This window comes from Nasonia vitripennis, chromosome 1, assembly GCF_009193385.2.
Source record: "Nasonia vitripennis strain AsymCx chromosome 1, Nvit_psr_1.1, whole genome shotgun sequence".
NCBI classification, from domain to species: domain Eukaryota; kingdom Metazoa; phylum Arthropoda; class Insecta; order Hymenoptera; family Pteromalidae; genus Nasonia; species Nasonia vitripennis.
The window spans coordinates 2,684,169-2,698,927 of NC_045757.1; the positions used below are offsets into that span (position 1 = coordinate 2,684,169).

The following is a 14,759-nucleotide window of genomic DNA, read 5'->3' on the forward strand; positions in this document are numbered from 1 at the left end:
ACCGAGGAGCCGTATAATCCCACGCGCATAGCTATACACACCCATGGGGCGCAGCAGCTACACGTCATTTTCCCTGTATACATACGCATGTATACACTCGCTTCCGTCCACCTGGCCAGAGAGGCAACCCAGCAATTATCGTCGAGCGAACGACGAGCAGGAAAAAGAGGCGGATTAGCGCCTGCTACGTCGAAAGTATAGAGATAGAGGGAGAGAGAGAGAGAGAGAGACCGCAAGGCCGTCGTGTGTCGACGCGCGAGTGTAGGTGCGTGACCTTAATAAACTCTCTCTCTTTCGCCCGCGTAGAGCTGTGCCTAGACCTACTGCGTGCGTCCCTTTCGCAGCCCTGATTACACTGCCGTCGCCGCTGCTGCTTTCGAGCAAAAGCCGACGATGACTGATGCAGACTTAACCTACGGCGGAGAGCGATGTAACGAATATGCTAAACCAAACCCAGCCACTGTCCCCGTTTTCCGTCACAGCTACGCGCGAAAATCGGAGTATCGCTGTACGGAATCGCAGCTGTTTATTTCTCCGCCGGCAGCAGCAGCAGCAGCAGCAGCAGCTTCCTAATCTCTCGCGCTCCGGGATTTCTAGGTTATGTTGACTCGGGGCGGGTCGTCGAGCTCCGATTCGCCGGCTCCGACTCTCTCTCTCTCTCCCTGCGACTCGATAGTCCGCGTATACACAGGCAAGCGTTCGAGGATGATAGGAATCGGCTGATATTACGGGACGGTACCTCGTTTGTCGAGCTCCGGGTGGTTTTCCTCCTTGGCGTCGGCCATCTTAGCAGCAGCGGCTAGGGATCGTCAGCCTGGGGTAGAGAAGTGAGAGAGCGAGTATGGCACTCGCGCTCCGGATAGTAGGACAGCTCTCTCTCTCTCTCTCTTTCCCGATCAATCGGACCGTGGCACCGATGCTCTGGTGTTGTTATCCTCAACTTCCCGGGGGATGATGACGATGGGCTCTTCTGCTCGACGACGACGACGACGACGCACACATGCGCGCACTGCACTGATATTATACTCGCACTGTCTTCCCGCACTGTGTATATATATACAGCTATATATACGTGTGTGTGTGTGTGTACGATATGCACACCGCGCGCGCACTGTCTGTGTGTGTTATATTTTTTCGCTCTCGCTGATAACTGGCTATATTGCGTCCGTCTCTGCAGTGTATGTGTGTGTCGTCCGGAGAGATGGTGATGTGATGACGTTGGGGTTGCCCCCGCGACTATGTGTGCGTGTGCGTGAGTGTGAGTGTTATGTCTCTCGGTCGCGCAGACTGGCAGGGCAGGCGATAGATCCGCAGGCTGTGCGGCTGCTGCTGCTGCTCTGGTACTGCTGCTGTGCGGCTGATAATCGGGGACAGCTGCGCGCAGCGACATCTGATGGACGACGTTGTCGGTGAAGTTGGGCGGTTATGGAGCGCCGCCGTGTGACTGGCGTTTTTGACCGTCAGCCGACTTTGCTGCGGTTGTAATGTAAGCTTCTTGTTGGTTTTTTAGAAGTTATCTATACGCATTCGGGAATCGTAGAGTATGAAAGCTTATTTGATCTCAGTAGTACGAGCAAAGTGAGCTGAAGATATAGTGTCGTTCGCGCATTAAAAATGCTAAGACGTTATATGCATATGCACACGTGAGACTTTGCGGAAGCGTAGGCGATTGAGCAATTTTACATAACGCGCTTGGATGAAGAGTCAGTCAGTTGAGGGTAAGTGAAGTTTGCCTTGACGATAAACGTATTTCGCTGCGCCGTCGTTGTCAAGTCGCTTCGCAGCAGGATGAAACCGCTTCGCTTTTTCGCACCTGCAGGCGACGTGTGTGTAGTCTATATACAGTGACGTTCGAGCTCAGGGGCGTAAGTATAATGGAGAAAAAAGTACCGGTTTTTACGATGCAGTTGTTGTATTGGAGTAATGTTAGACTATAGATTATGCTACTAGTCGTGAAATAGGCGATTCTTGCACGAGAAATAGAAATTTTCATTTTTTTTAATGCGAAAAAAACCTATAGTTTCGAATAAATAGCTTTTTGTCCATTACGTCGTTGCGACAAAGTAAAGATGCGCATTAAATAATCTATGGCTTAAACTAAGACATCGGCGTGTAACACGTGTACTCGATATATCGAACGCTTATAATTATACGTGGCTTATAATATTTTACAAACTTTATTGGCTAGTATCGTCTTAGGCGAGTAAGAACATTGTTTGCAAGAAGAGAGTCGAGCTTGTTCTATATTTCAATGCAATGCATGAATGTAAGATACGCTTATTGATGTTGATTTTCTGCACAAAGTATTCTGCGTCGGCAGAATGGAGCCATTCAGTGATCGGAGAGATCGTCAACGAGAAGCCTTACGAAATTTTACTATTCTCCAACCAAACGTCTTCTCCATCATCCTTTAAAAAATTGAACAAAATAGCCCAGCATATTCCAACTAAATCGTTGAACGATTTCTCGCACCATTTCACTCATTCGAGCTTCAAAACGCTCCACGTACTTCTCTTCAACGCCGGTAACGATAACGATCCGGCGGCACTGCGTTGGATCTTGTTTGGCTTTTTCGACCGAACGTCGATTCATACTAGACCAAAATGCTTGGTTATAATCGTCACCAAAAACTACCTCTCGCAGCGTTACACGAGTTCCATTCTACACTTCGGCTGGACCAAAAAATTTCTGGATCTCACAATTTTGAATATCGTCGCCGACGGCGGTGAATCGTCGGACGTAGTGATCAAGTTCTTCTACGATCCCTTTCGAGAAACTTACACCAAAGAGCCATGGAATTCCAACGGAAATCTTTTTCCCAACAAGTTGTCGAACATGTACGGATTTCCCCTGAAAGTACCGATCTACCATATTCCGCCGTATCTGAGCATAATTAGGAACAGCGATGGATCGGTAAGAGATCTGCAAGGTATCCACTATAAATATTTGCTCGTTTTGTCGGATTTTCTGAATTTCTCAATCACCTATTACAAAGAGTATCAATTGTCGAAATCAGTGAGTTCACTCAAGAGTGAATTGCACATATGGTTACGGGATAACGAAGTGAATATGTTACCGATTCCCATGTATCTCACGATACTGGACAATCGATTTACCTTCGATACGAGCTTTCCCATAGAATTCGTTAGCCTCTACCCACTGGTACCTGTTCAGCCTAGCGAACACCTAGTCTTACCGCAATCTTTGAGCGTCGATTTTTTGATCGTTTGCGCTATCTACGCCCTAATAATGTCCACCGCGTACATTCTCAAGTTCGACCGGATATTCTGGAGTAGCGGCAACATAGAACAGCTACTGCTTGGTTTTTCAATATCGCTGCACGAATTACGAAACTCGGCCGAGCGTATATTTTTCATCAGCGTTGTTTTAGTGTCTTACATATACACGAACAACGCGTTTCAAGAATTACTGAACATCAAGGTTATCACCGAGTCAAAATCGTTCGATTCGTTCGAGGAGATCAGCAACTCCGGCTTGGAGGTATACGTCGAGTATTCGGCATTCGATAACATATTTCCGTACTACGATGTCCATGCGCAGAAGATCAAATCCAGGGCGACGAAAATGCAGAATATGATTTCCTGCTTCGACAAGATGGTCAAGAAGAACGACGGCTGCATTTGTTTGGCCTCTGAACGGGTATGGGAATTCTTGTTCAAAAATGCGAAAAATTACGACTTCAAGCGTACAAAATTGGCCGAATTCAAGATTCCTTTTACTTACCTAGCTTTCGTTTACGAGAAAGCTTCGCCGTTCGTCAGAAGATTCGATGAAATTTTGCATAGAGTGTCGCAATCCGGTATCAACAGAGCCTGGTACCCTAATGAATTTACCATCCGTAATTATTTGGACGACATAAGCGTGCAAACTGACAGCCATGCTTGCACGTTGCAGCTGTATTATCTGCTTGGATTGGGATACGTCCTGAGTTTTCTCACGTTTCTCATTGAGTCTATTCTACACAAACTGTAGAAAAAAATGTAACGCACCAAAATTATTATTCCAAAACTTAGTTCAATGTCGAGAAACGAAACACACGAACGCACAAGCTATAATTTTATGAATTACGCTATTATTTAACAAAAGAAGAAAGTATCGAAGGAACGCAAGGATAATTTTGCAACCTTGAGAAAAACGCAGTAAGTGACGCTTAATTATTCAGACTGAGTAAAATATACAAGAACTACGTCTAAAAAGAAGACAAAATGAATATGAGAAGCATAGCATAATGTTATTGATTTTCTGCAAGACGCGGTGCATCGCGATTAAAGAATGGAGTGGACTGCCTGATTGAAGAGCTCGTTCGAGAAAATCCTTATCAAATTCTCGTCGTAGCCAACCAAACGGTTGGTGTTCCATCGGTATCGAATTTGATAGAATCGATTCAGCCGAGCCACAGATCAGTATATACGTTGTCCTTTGCCGAGTGGACAGTAGTGACAGTATATAGACTATTGGCACTACCTCGAACGTTTCTTATGAATACTTCAGTCAAGCTTCACCGATGATCATTTGCTGCAAAATTACACTGATATTCAATATTGACATATGGCTGGTCCAAGAACTATCTAGACCTCACGATTTTGAAGGTTCCCTGGATCAGTGCGGAGTCCCCGGATGAAGTCAGGAATTGCTCTTCTACGATCCTTTTCCTTTCTTGACGATGCAGCTCTGCTACTTGTACTTGGCGTTGGATATGCCGCGAGTTTTGTTGCTTTTCTCATCGAGCTTCTGTCGAAGATGCAATCGGTCGTCAGGCGGAAAAGTTTTGAGATTGGAAATATTTTTAATGTAATTATCATACCTATGAATAGCTAATTATATGTTTGAGCCTGTATTGAATTTTCGGGGTGTGTGTAAAGTTTAAATTGTCCAATAAAATTATTTACGGAGTTTGTAGATTATTGAAATAAATAAATAAATCAATGAGTATAAACATCGGTGAATCGATCTATTCAGTAATGCTCCCATTTTTGTCAAATACACAAAAAAAATAATAGTATTGGTTATATCTTTGCAGTGTGCTTCTATTACACCGATAAACATTTTATCTACAACAAAGCCGCAAGCTGATATCAAGAATTTTTCACTTTGTTATATCAATTTACAAAACTTTTCTCTCCATGTATCCACGAAATCATTAACAATCAAACCGACATAAATCACATCCATGATCTTTTCCCTCTTAGACAACTGCAGTAAAGTAAGAGATGATTAATTATTCTATAAGCCTCGGCACCGAAGCCACGAGTTACGCGCCTGATGGCGCTACGAGTGCGTATATATATATATATATATATATATATATGCGTCGGCTGCTAAATACCAGAGACTCGCGCACACATCCCATCAGTCAGCGCTCGACGCTCGTCCAAGTCACAACTCTTTCTTTTTCTCCGTATAGCTCGAAAATCAGCCAGAAGCAAAGATGTGCGACCCCAAGGATGTCGTTATCGTGTCAGCTGTTCGCACCCCTATAGGTAAGTTCATGCACACACACCCTTTGGCTATCGATTTATCATCGCACGTGTACTTCTTCATGGCGGATTTGTCGAGTGTCATATGCCGAAATTTTTGGATTTACCGTTCGGGTTGGCATTCCATAAACCAAGCACCGTTATGTTTGACGCTTCTCCGCTTTCTTTTTCCTATCTTTCGGAATTTCTTCCGACTCGTCGAGTGGATTCTTTTCGAACGCATAATTACCGCGGATCTGAGTCATCGAAGTGCTAGTTGAGATGTGTGTCCCAATTGTTTGTAAAAAATCTACGCGCAAAGTGACCCGATCGTTCGAAGCGTGCAGTTATTTTTTAATCACAAGTATCGCGATGGAGTCTTGACTTTTTATCTACTGGTTGGCCAAGACACTTTTTTTTTGTGTTGCGTCAACTGATGCTACTATCAAATTCATAGGTTCCTTCTGTGGCTCGCTATCATCGCTGAAGGCATCGGATCTTGGCAGCATTGTAATCAAGGAAAGCTTGGCCAGAGCCAATTTGAAGCCTACCGATGTCTCCGAAGTGATAATGGGACAAGTGAGTATTTTGTCATTGGTCTCCAGTCAGTAATTGAGAAGATCGTTTCTCATATAGATGGTCGTTATTTTTCATTGACAGGGACTGACGGCAGGACAGGGGCAGAATCCAGCGAGACAGGCTTCCATACAAGCTGGTCTTCCTATTACTGTACCAGCTTATCTTGTCAGCATGTTGTGTGGATCAGGCCTCAAGTAAGTCAAAGCGGTATTTTTTTTTTATTTCTATAGCAACTGGTTTTTATGCTGATTTTCTGAATTAAACATGACTTGATGAATTATGCAAAACTGTTTTGAAGTGCCATTTAAAGATTTTCAGAGATTTTTACCTATTCTTAAGTGATAAATGTTCATAGAACAAGTAGTATTTGAAGAGACTGAAGCACAATGTGAATTTTAAATCAAATAGAAAATAGAATTATCTTATTGACTCTATCTAATGTCACCTTGGCAAAGGCTTGTATTACGGTATACTGATATTTCTCAATTTACGTATGCAGGTCTATTATGAATGGTTACCAAGCAATCAAGAGTGGGGAGAGCGAAGTAATTGTGGCTGGTGGACAAGAGAGCATGAGTAAAGCTCCTCACGCAATTCATCTTAGAGATGGAGTAAAAATGGGTGATGCAACAATGGTTGATACCATGCTGGTTGATGGCCTTACTGATGTTTTCAACAATATTCACATGGGTGTTACTGGTAAGCATACATCCTCTGGCTTTGAAAATTTCCAACACAGTCTTGCAGAAAAGTAAATCATGAAATTCTTTCAGCTGAAAATCTGGCTAAAAAATATGCTATTAGCAGAGAGGAGCAAGATGAATTTGCTGCCCGATCTCAACATAAAGCTGAAATTGCGATGACTAAAGGGTACTTTGACAAAGAAATCATTCCAGTGCCTGTGACAATTCGAAGAAAAACGACCATTGTATCCAAGGATGAATTCCCAAAACCAGGTACAACTGCAAAAGATCTTGCAGGATTGAAACCTGTGTTTGTCAAAGTAATTTTTACAACATTGAGATTTTCCAGTCTAGTGTAGAAACATTTAGTAAAAACTATGCATTAATTTTAGGATGGAACAGTAACTCCTGGCAACGCGTCAGGAATAAACGATGGAGCGGCAGCGGTTGTTCTAATGTCAAGCGAGACTGCCACTAAAAAAGGACTAAAACCAATGGCCCGCATAGTCGCGATGACCGTGGTTGGCCTCGAGCCCGATATCATGGGTTACGGACCCGTTCCCGCAGTCGAATTACTGGTCAGTATCAAGTAAGGTTTGAAAATAAAAGCGAGATAACAATTCGATTGATTAAAAATTTTTCGTTTTCAATATAGCTCAAAAAAGCCCAATGGAAGAAGGAAGAGGTAGACTTATTTGAATTGAATGAAGCCTTTGCTGCTCAATCCATTGCATGTGAACGCAATCTTGGAGTAGATCCTGAAAAAGTTAATATTAGTGGCGGAGCTATTGCTCTTGGTCACCCTATTGGTGCTTCAGGTAAGTTGTTAATCTTCTGCATTAAACTATTAAGATAACGAGCTGAATAATGAAATTCATCATCAATATTGCTTGCAGGTGCAAGAATTGTCGTGACCTTGCTCTACTTGCTGGAAAGAACAGGAGGAAAGAAAGGTGTTGCATCCCTTTGTATAGGTGGAGGTATGGGTATTGCTATTGCTGTTGAGAGACTTTAAGAACTGCCAATGTCAGTGTAAGCAATCATTTACCGAGAATAGGCTAATACCTCAATTGTATTATAAAATACCATAGATGATTATATATATATATATATATATATATATATATATATATATATATATAACCTGTCATGGACGTTTTTGCTTGTTGACAAATAATTTTACTAAACTGATTTGCAAAGCCTACATTTAGTATTTTAATACTTTTCTAAATGATAACGTACAAGACAATAAACCGTTGCAAGTAACTTTTATAAAATCCTAAGGCATAGATAAAGTGTGCCTATATTTGTAGCTGAGTTAAATTTTATCTTTGTTGATTGCTACTTCCTGTAAATGTGTATATTAAAAAAAGAACAGTATTTTATAAAAAAATAAAAATTGTTACTCAAAGGTTTGTAAAAATAACAGAGAAATATTTATATTGTACAAAACTTTATTACATAAAGTAATGCTCAGTATCATGATTCAGTATATATGTACAACAAACTTTTATAAATTATACTATTTACATGACTGATCTTAGCATACTGGTTTACAATATTGTATAATCAAATTTCGATCTAACAACTTATAAAATTTGTTATATTCAATATTATTACATGATAATTATTTTTATACAATGTAAGTACTATTATTCGTATGAAAATAAATTGGCATATTGTTATAAAAATACTATTGATATTTTCTTATGTGTTACTCGTACTAGCTTCAGGTTGGTTTGTTATTTTTTCATCCAGTATTTTTGATACTGCTGCCAATCCTTGAGCTTGATTTTGTTCCGCTCGCTTTTCTTTGAATGTTCGCTTGGAGCCTGTTCTGACAGGAAGACATGGCAATTTTCGCAACTGTTCCTTGATTGATGGTATTATTCGTATCTTGAAGACAATAAAATTTAAGAGATTAATTTAAAAAGTAACAATTAGTGTTTTAAAAGCATAATTAGAACAAATAAAATATAATTTAAATTATCGCTAGCTTATATAATGTGACATTATATTTCAGAAATAACTCTGAATTAAAGACAACTCAAATTCTATAAATTAGTCACAGTAACAGGCTTGGCAGGATGAAAACCATGAAGTTCTCTGTCATCATGTTCTTGAATAAAGCATTTAAGAGGCTCATCCAAAGGCTTGTTGGTGATCATTGCCAATTCTGGTATGCAAAGTTTTGAGTGCTTTTTGATGATGTTATTCCAAAATGAATCCTTGTCGCCATTGGGAGTTTTCAATGAGAAAAATGAGCCCCATGCTTTGGAAGTAAGCATTTCTTCATCTGAATGAACAAGGTGATGGTGGAGCATACCTTCTGCTAATTGCTCATCTGATATAACCATGGTATCACAGTTTGAATATTTACTGGGAGCATAAATATCTTGTAGCAAATTGTCACCAACGTAAAGACAACGTGGGTTACTCACTCCAGTAGTACGAACAAAGAATTGAAACAAATCTTTCCAGTTTCCTTGATTGTAAACTTTTCCCACTTCAAGTTCTTCACTAGTGACCTCTTTATCTTCGTAGCAATCTTTTAGAGAATAAAAGGGTCTGCTATCTGTAAAGAATCCTGGTTTTTTGGCATAACAGACAATTATATCAAAAAGAGACTTCCAGTTTTCACCGAAAGCATAGCTAGTAGTCATTTCAACAAAATCCAAATTGGAACCAGTTATGAGGAAAGTTTTCTTCTTCTCTTTGATCCTTCGAATCCAGTCTAGAGTTTCTGGCTTGCACTTGTGGATATATTTAGCAGGATTTTCTTTAACTGCAGGAAAGAAATTCCCATCATTGTTCTTTACCTGTTCCCTGGCATACATGTCAGAAAAGGCATCTAAGAAATCAGACAAAAAGTCATATTTGTCTAGAGGTTTTCCATTATCTTCATCTAATGTGTCTACCACTCTAGCAAACGCAATTGCAGCTGGCATGTCAAAGCAGCACAACCACGTTCTTATTTTCATGGAAAGTGGACCATTCCATGTGACTAATGGGTCCTTGCTAAATATAGTGCAAAGCTCCCACTCTCTATTGGGATAATACCTCTCTATCTCTTCTGCGTTTAAAAATCTTGAACCATGACTTGCATTGTGAATTTTTCCATTGGGTGTGAGTTTCAAAATATTTCCCCTTTCAAAATCGACGAACAGTCCCTTTTGCATCAAGTCCAAATCCTTCTCAGTCAAAGGTTTTTTTAGATGCTTTGGATTGTATCCCTTTTTATTGACAAGAAACTCAGCAATTACATCATACCCAAGATTTATCAGGTTTGTCATGTTGTACTGAAGAATAGTACTGTCCAGATCAAAACCTATGCAGTCATAGTCACTAAACCTGAACTCACCCATGGCTCTCTGAATGGATCGAGGACAGCTGGTAGAAAACTTGCTGTGAGACTGATATTTCTCAATTGAAAAATTGCAAAGTTCAACTCTTCTAAGTTTTTGCTCTGTCACAGGTAATCGGAATCTCCAGAAGATCGAATGACTGCCACAAGTTTTTGGTGACAGTAAGCTTTTCAGCATAGTGCGTTGTGGAATATTTCAACAACTAAACATCCTCACATTATATTCTCAACGAACTTGATAGCAATGAATAACGTTGGCGAATCTAAAGACAGCTTTGCCTTTGAGGAGACACGTCGACAGGTACGTCGTTATCAGTAGCAAATCGAAAGTGCCAATCAAATTCGTAGACGGTCGAGATAAAGATCCTTCGATTTACATAATAATACTCACGTGCGGGGGTATGTGCACGTATCGGATGTTTCGCGCCTGGACGAAAAATATCTCGTACTTGAAACTGTCACCTCGAGGATCCGTGAATATGCAATCCTTCATAACAATGTTCATGTAGCTGAAAAACAAGGGTTTACGGACTACGTTGTAAATTCAAAGTCAAATTTACGAACGAAAGGAAGGAAATACCGGCGAATAAGTGAGAAAAAGAGAGGACCAAAGGAAAACTAACCCATCAGCTTGCTCGACGGTGCCGTAAATGGAAGCCTCGTTTCGCAGGTCGACCGAAGTGCGCTCGCCCTCGACAGCTTTCAAGAGGATGGCCAGACTGTTGTAGAAGAAGTAACGTTCCTGCTTTTCGCTCGCATAACTGCTGCACATAATCAGCACTTTTTGCGATTGCTCTCGATCGACGAGTGTAATAATGAGGACGGTATATTTGCGTTTGTGTGGAGGTGAGCGTGAGTCAGGAGAATGAGCAATGCACACATATATATATATATATATATACCTATATATATGTGCAAATTTTCGCGCTCTTTTTGGGGCTTAGCGAATCGATGATGGAGAGATCAATTTTACCAGCAGTAGTTATATGCAGGTTATATAAGTATTTCTACTTCAAGCCTCCTCTCTTAAAAAAATTATGGGCTTTGTCGTGACTTGTATTTAATTGATAATTGGTCGTGCATCCGCGTTCCTTCATCCCCTCTATCTCTCTTTCTTTACAAACTGCATCATTTTACTGAGTTAAATTCGAATTTTTTAAATATTAATTTATAAATTTTTTATTTTTGTAGTAGGTATGTGTCAGATTATTAATATCTCATATCAGACATCGCGATGGTTCTTATTTGGCACCAAATCTTTTCGCCCGAATTAGGAATATCACCAGAAGTGTCACTCCATCAGATATTGTCATTCATAATCGGAATAGATTATATATTGAAAGAAATTATTATTATTATTATTATTCATTTTTTGCAATATATATCAACTCACTTTTATACAGCGATGGCAACGCACATTTGAAAAAAAAAGTTACACCGCCAAAAAAATGTTTACGTAAAAAAAAATGCAATCAACACATCCGATTATATTTGATTTTCTAAGAACGTTTCGCGTTTCATCGTAAAAATAAACTCTTTATTGATATAATTCTAATATCTCCCTAGTTCTCGGAAATTGATCGATTTGTTATCGATTTTGTCGACGTATAAGTCGACGACACCTACTGGAAAATAAGACGCAACTTGACCATATTATAATCAATTTTTCGCGATCGTATCACCGCGATAAAGGTAATTACATTGGGTATTAGATAATATAATAGATTAATATAAGTGACGCATTACGAAGAATCAAAAGACTCGGGTCGCGTATAAATATAATCCGATTTCCAGTCGCTTATTCACTTTGTCGATTTCATACCGGTCCGCCATGAAGCTCTTGGCAGTGACAGTTCTCCTAAGCATATCGGCTTGCGTTTACGGTGAGTCTGGCATTACAATAATTTATTAACGTAGTGTGCAACGAATTTTAACATAAATTCATCAGGTGGACCCACGGCCAGGGTCGTCGGTGGCAAGGACGCAGCCGAGGGCCAGTATTCTTACCAGGTGCAGCTCATTCACATTGGTCTTGGATTCGCCTGTGGCGGATCTATCCTCAGCAAGCGTTACATTCTCACAGCCGCTCATTGCTTGGCGATGTAAGAAATTTGCATATATTCGTAAAACGAATTTTACCAACTAAAGTGCACAGCTTAATCGCATGTATTGCAGAGCGCAAGAGCCATCGGAATTCCAGGTAATCGTTGGTACGACCAAACGAGGAGGCGAAAACGGGGCCGTTTATCAAGTGGATTCTTTTGTGGCGCACGAAGACTACACTATGGTAAAGCAATATACTTATTTAATTCAATATACCGCATTATTAAAAAGACAAAATAAAATTATAGTATCAAAATCCTACGTTTATATAGGTTCATGGTGCCGTTGGTCCAGTCAACGACATCGGACTCCTTCATTTGGCTAAGGACATTCGGTACGGAAAAAATGTTCAACCGGTCAAACTACCCTCAAACGCCAACACGTTTGAAAACGACGTAGCGACTTTGACCGGATGGGGTAGCTTGAAAGTAAGTTGCAAAATTTAAAGAATATCGTATCTCCAACGAAATTGAAGAAGCTATAGTTAATATAACGATCGACACTGGTTATCTTAGATTATGGGTCAGAGTCCAATCAATCTGCAAGAGATTCAGTTGAAGGTCCTCGATTCTCGCACGTGCAATCAAACCTGGGTCGACTTCGTCGGAGAGAAAATCGATAAGAGCAAAATTTGCACTACTTCCAGGGTCGGACAAGGCGCTTGTCATGTAATCTATAATTTTTCATTTTCCTTGCTTAAATTCACATCTTTTTGTACTAACCGTCGTTTAATTTACGCCGAATTTAGGGAGACTCCGGCGGTCCCTTGGTGCTCGATGGAACACAAATCGGCATAGTTTCCTACGGCTGGCCCTGCGGCACTGGCGTTCCAGATGTATTCACAAGGGTCTCGAGCTATCTTGATTGGATCAAGAAACATTCCGTATAGATCTTGTGTAAATAACTAGACTGCAATGAAATAATAAATAATTATACATACAATTTTAATTATTGACCACTTTCTTTTAAACATATTCAACAATTTTTCCTACACAGCGATACTTTTTATCGAACTTTTTAACGGCCATGCGCATCTTTTTTTTGCAATAAATCGAACAAAAATATCTGTTTTATCCACTGCATACTGTACTGGATTTTCGATATAGTAATCGCACGATGTCGCTATATACTTAAAGCGCTAGTATACGCGAATAGTCGGTAATGTCGGTAGCATAATGTAACTATATATGTATATGTATGTACATATAGGTTTTTATTCGTCTGCTACAGTTTTTGAGAAAGCAGTCTTTATTAAGCCTGTAATAAGACGTGCGGGAGTTTAGTTTTTCATAATTTTTCTTTTATTTTATAGTATTTCTTCGAGTATTTTATTCTATTATTATTTAGAAGGTCTGTATACTAGAAATCGGGCAAACGTCCCGTTTGAAGATTGCACGGAAAAACTAAAATATTTTCTACGCAATTTAAGCTTTTGAAACTATTCTACATATTTATAAACGTCGAGTTAGAATAATTCAGATACTGTACAGGTGAGTTTTACATTGGTAACAAAAGTAGCTTGCTTGTTTCTTTTGAGTAGTTTGGCTAATAATACGAAATAAGAATTCGAGTGAAACACCTAACCTCAAAATGAAAAATTCATATCTCATCTGATTAAACAAGATAATGTACTTTTGCAGCCACACAAGACCATGATGGAGCCAGATATTCAGAGAAAAGTCCATCAGTTTGAAACATTTATAAATGATGTACTACGACAAGATCTCGCAGCGCTTGAAAAGAAGCTAGATGAAAAGAATTCTGAGATCGCTGAATTTTTGCAACTGAAAAGTGTTATAACCACATTAAAAAATGTAGGCGCTGAAAAAGATGGCTACAAAACAAAGGTTGATCTGGGATCTAATTTCTTTATACAAGCCAATGTAGAGGATGCATCACACATCCTTCTCGATGTTGGATTGGGACATTTTGTCGAGTTCACGTTGGATGAAGCATTGGTAGTGATTGATGTCAGGATAAAACTATTCGAAAGACAAGTGGCAAACTTAAGAAAGGAAATCGCCAATACCAATGCACACATAAAGTTGATCTTGTTGGGTATAAGAGATCTGCAGGGAATAGATAAATAGTAGTTTTAATTTAGACATACAATCTTCAAACTAATAATGTGTATATAGAACATCTTGTATATATAAAATACTTTGTAAATATTTTACTTTTTGTACTTTAAGAAAAAATAAAGTTTAACATTCAATTTTTGTATATTCAACTTCTTTATTGCTTGCTTCTACAAAAAAAAACATGTATTTTATATTTTAAAAATTACTTGCACATGTACGCGCGATTCGATAGAAATGCGTTCGAAATAAGCGAAAATACTTATGTAAAACTATTATTTCCTCTATCACTAATACCTCCGTGACACGAATGAGTAGCACTACCCGCTTGTTATAATCAGGTCAGGTTCGCAGCTGAGATTACATTTTTCTAACAATGAGTACTTTTATCTAACAGTTGCAGTCAGGGTTACTGACACCTTCGGTATTTATCGCTGCGTTATTGATTTATTCAAGGTGTATCACATCGGTGAAC

The 14,759-nt window shown here is 39.6% G+C and overlaps 4 protein-coding genes across 4 annotated transcripts; 3 read left to right on the top strand and 1 right to left on the bottom strand.

Annotated features, from left to right (window-relative positions):
* The first annotated feature begins 5,367 nt into the window (after positions 1-5,367).
* On the top strand, positions 5,368-8,151 carry LOC100123392 (acetyl-CoA acetyltransferase, cytosolic). The gene is made up of 8 exons (XM_001606982.6): positions 5,368-5,501; positions 5,935-6,056; positions 6,138-6,250; positions 6,556-6,755; positions 6,830-7,059; positions 7,132-7,317; positions 7,395-7,557; positions 7,636-8,151. The coding sequence occupies exons 1-8, from the start codon at positions 5,450-5,452 to the stop codon at positions 7,752-7,754; spliced, it is 1,185 nt and encodes a 394-aa protein (XP_001607032.1). The 5' UTR covers positions 5,368-5,449; the 3' UTR covers positions 7,755-8,151.
* A 22-nt stretch (positions 8,152-8,173) lies between these two features.
* On the bottom strand, positions 8,174-11,002 carry LOC100679760 (5'-nucleotidase domain-containing protein 1). Its single transcript, XM_008204683.4, has 2 exons — positions 10,727-11,002; positions 8,174-10,612 (listed from the first exon to the last, which is right to left on the bottom strand). The coding sequence occupies exon 2, from the start codon at positions 10,279-10,281 to the stop codon at positions 8,794-8,796; it is 1,488 nt and encodes a 495-aa protein (XP_008202905.1). The 5' UTR covers positions 10,282-10,612; positions 10,727-11,002; the 3' UTR covers positions 8,174-8,793.
* Positions 11,003-11,744: 742 nt separating this feature from the next.
* LOC100678483 (chymotrypsin-2-like) lies at positions 11,745-13,154 on the top strand. Its single transcript, XM_016983459.3, has 6 exons — positions 11,745-11,986; positions 12,052-12,205; positions 12,279-12,390; positions 12,479-12,634; positions 12,722-12,874; positions 12,955-13,154. The coding sequence occupies exons 1-6, from the start codon at positions 11,935-11,937 to the stop codon at positions 13,093-13,095; spliced, it is 768 nt and encodes a 255-aa protein (XP_016838948.1). The 5' UTR covers positions 11,745-11,934; the 3' UTR covers positions 13,096-13,154.
* A 242-nt stretch (positions 13,155-13,396) lies between these two features.
* On the top strand, positions 13,397-14,429 carry LOC100678522 (protein UXT homolog). Its single transcript, XM_003425507.5, has 2 exons — positions 13,397-13,696; positions 13,847-14,429. Exon 2 carries the CDS (start codon positions 13,859-13,861, stop codon positions 14,294-14,296), a length of 438 nt encoding a protein of 145 aa, XP_003425555.1. The 5' UTR covers positions 13,397-13,696; positions 13,847-13,858; the 3' UTR covers positions 14,297-14,429.
* Positions 14,430-14,759: the final 330 nt, after the last annotated feature.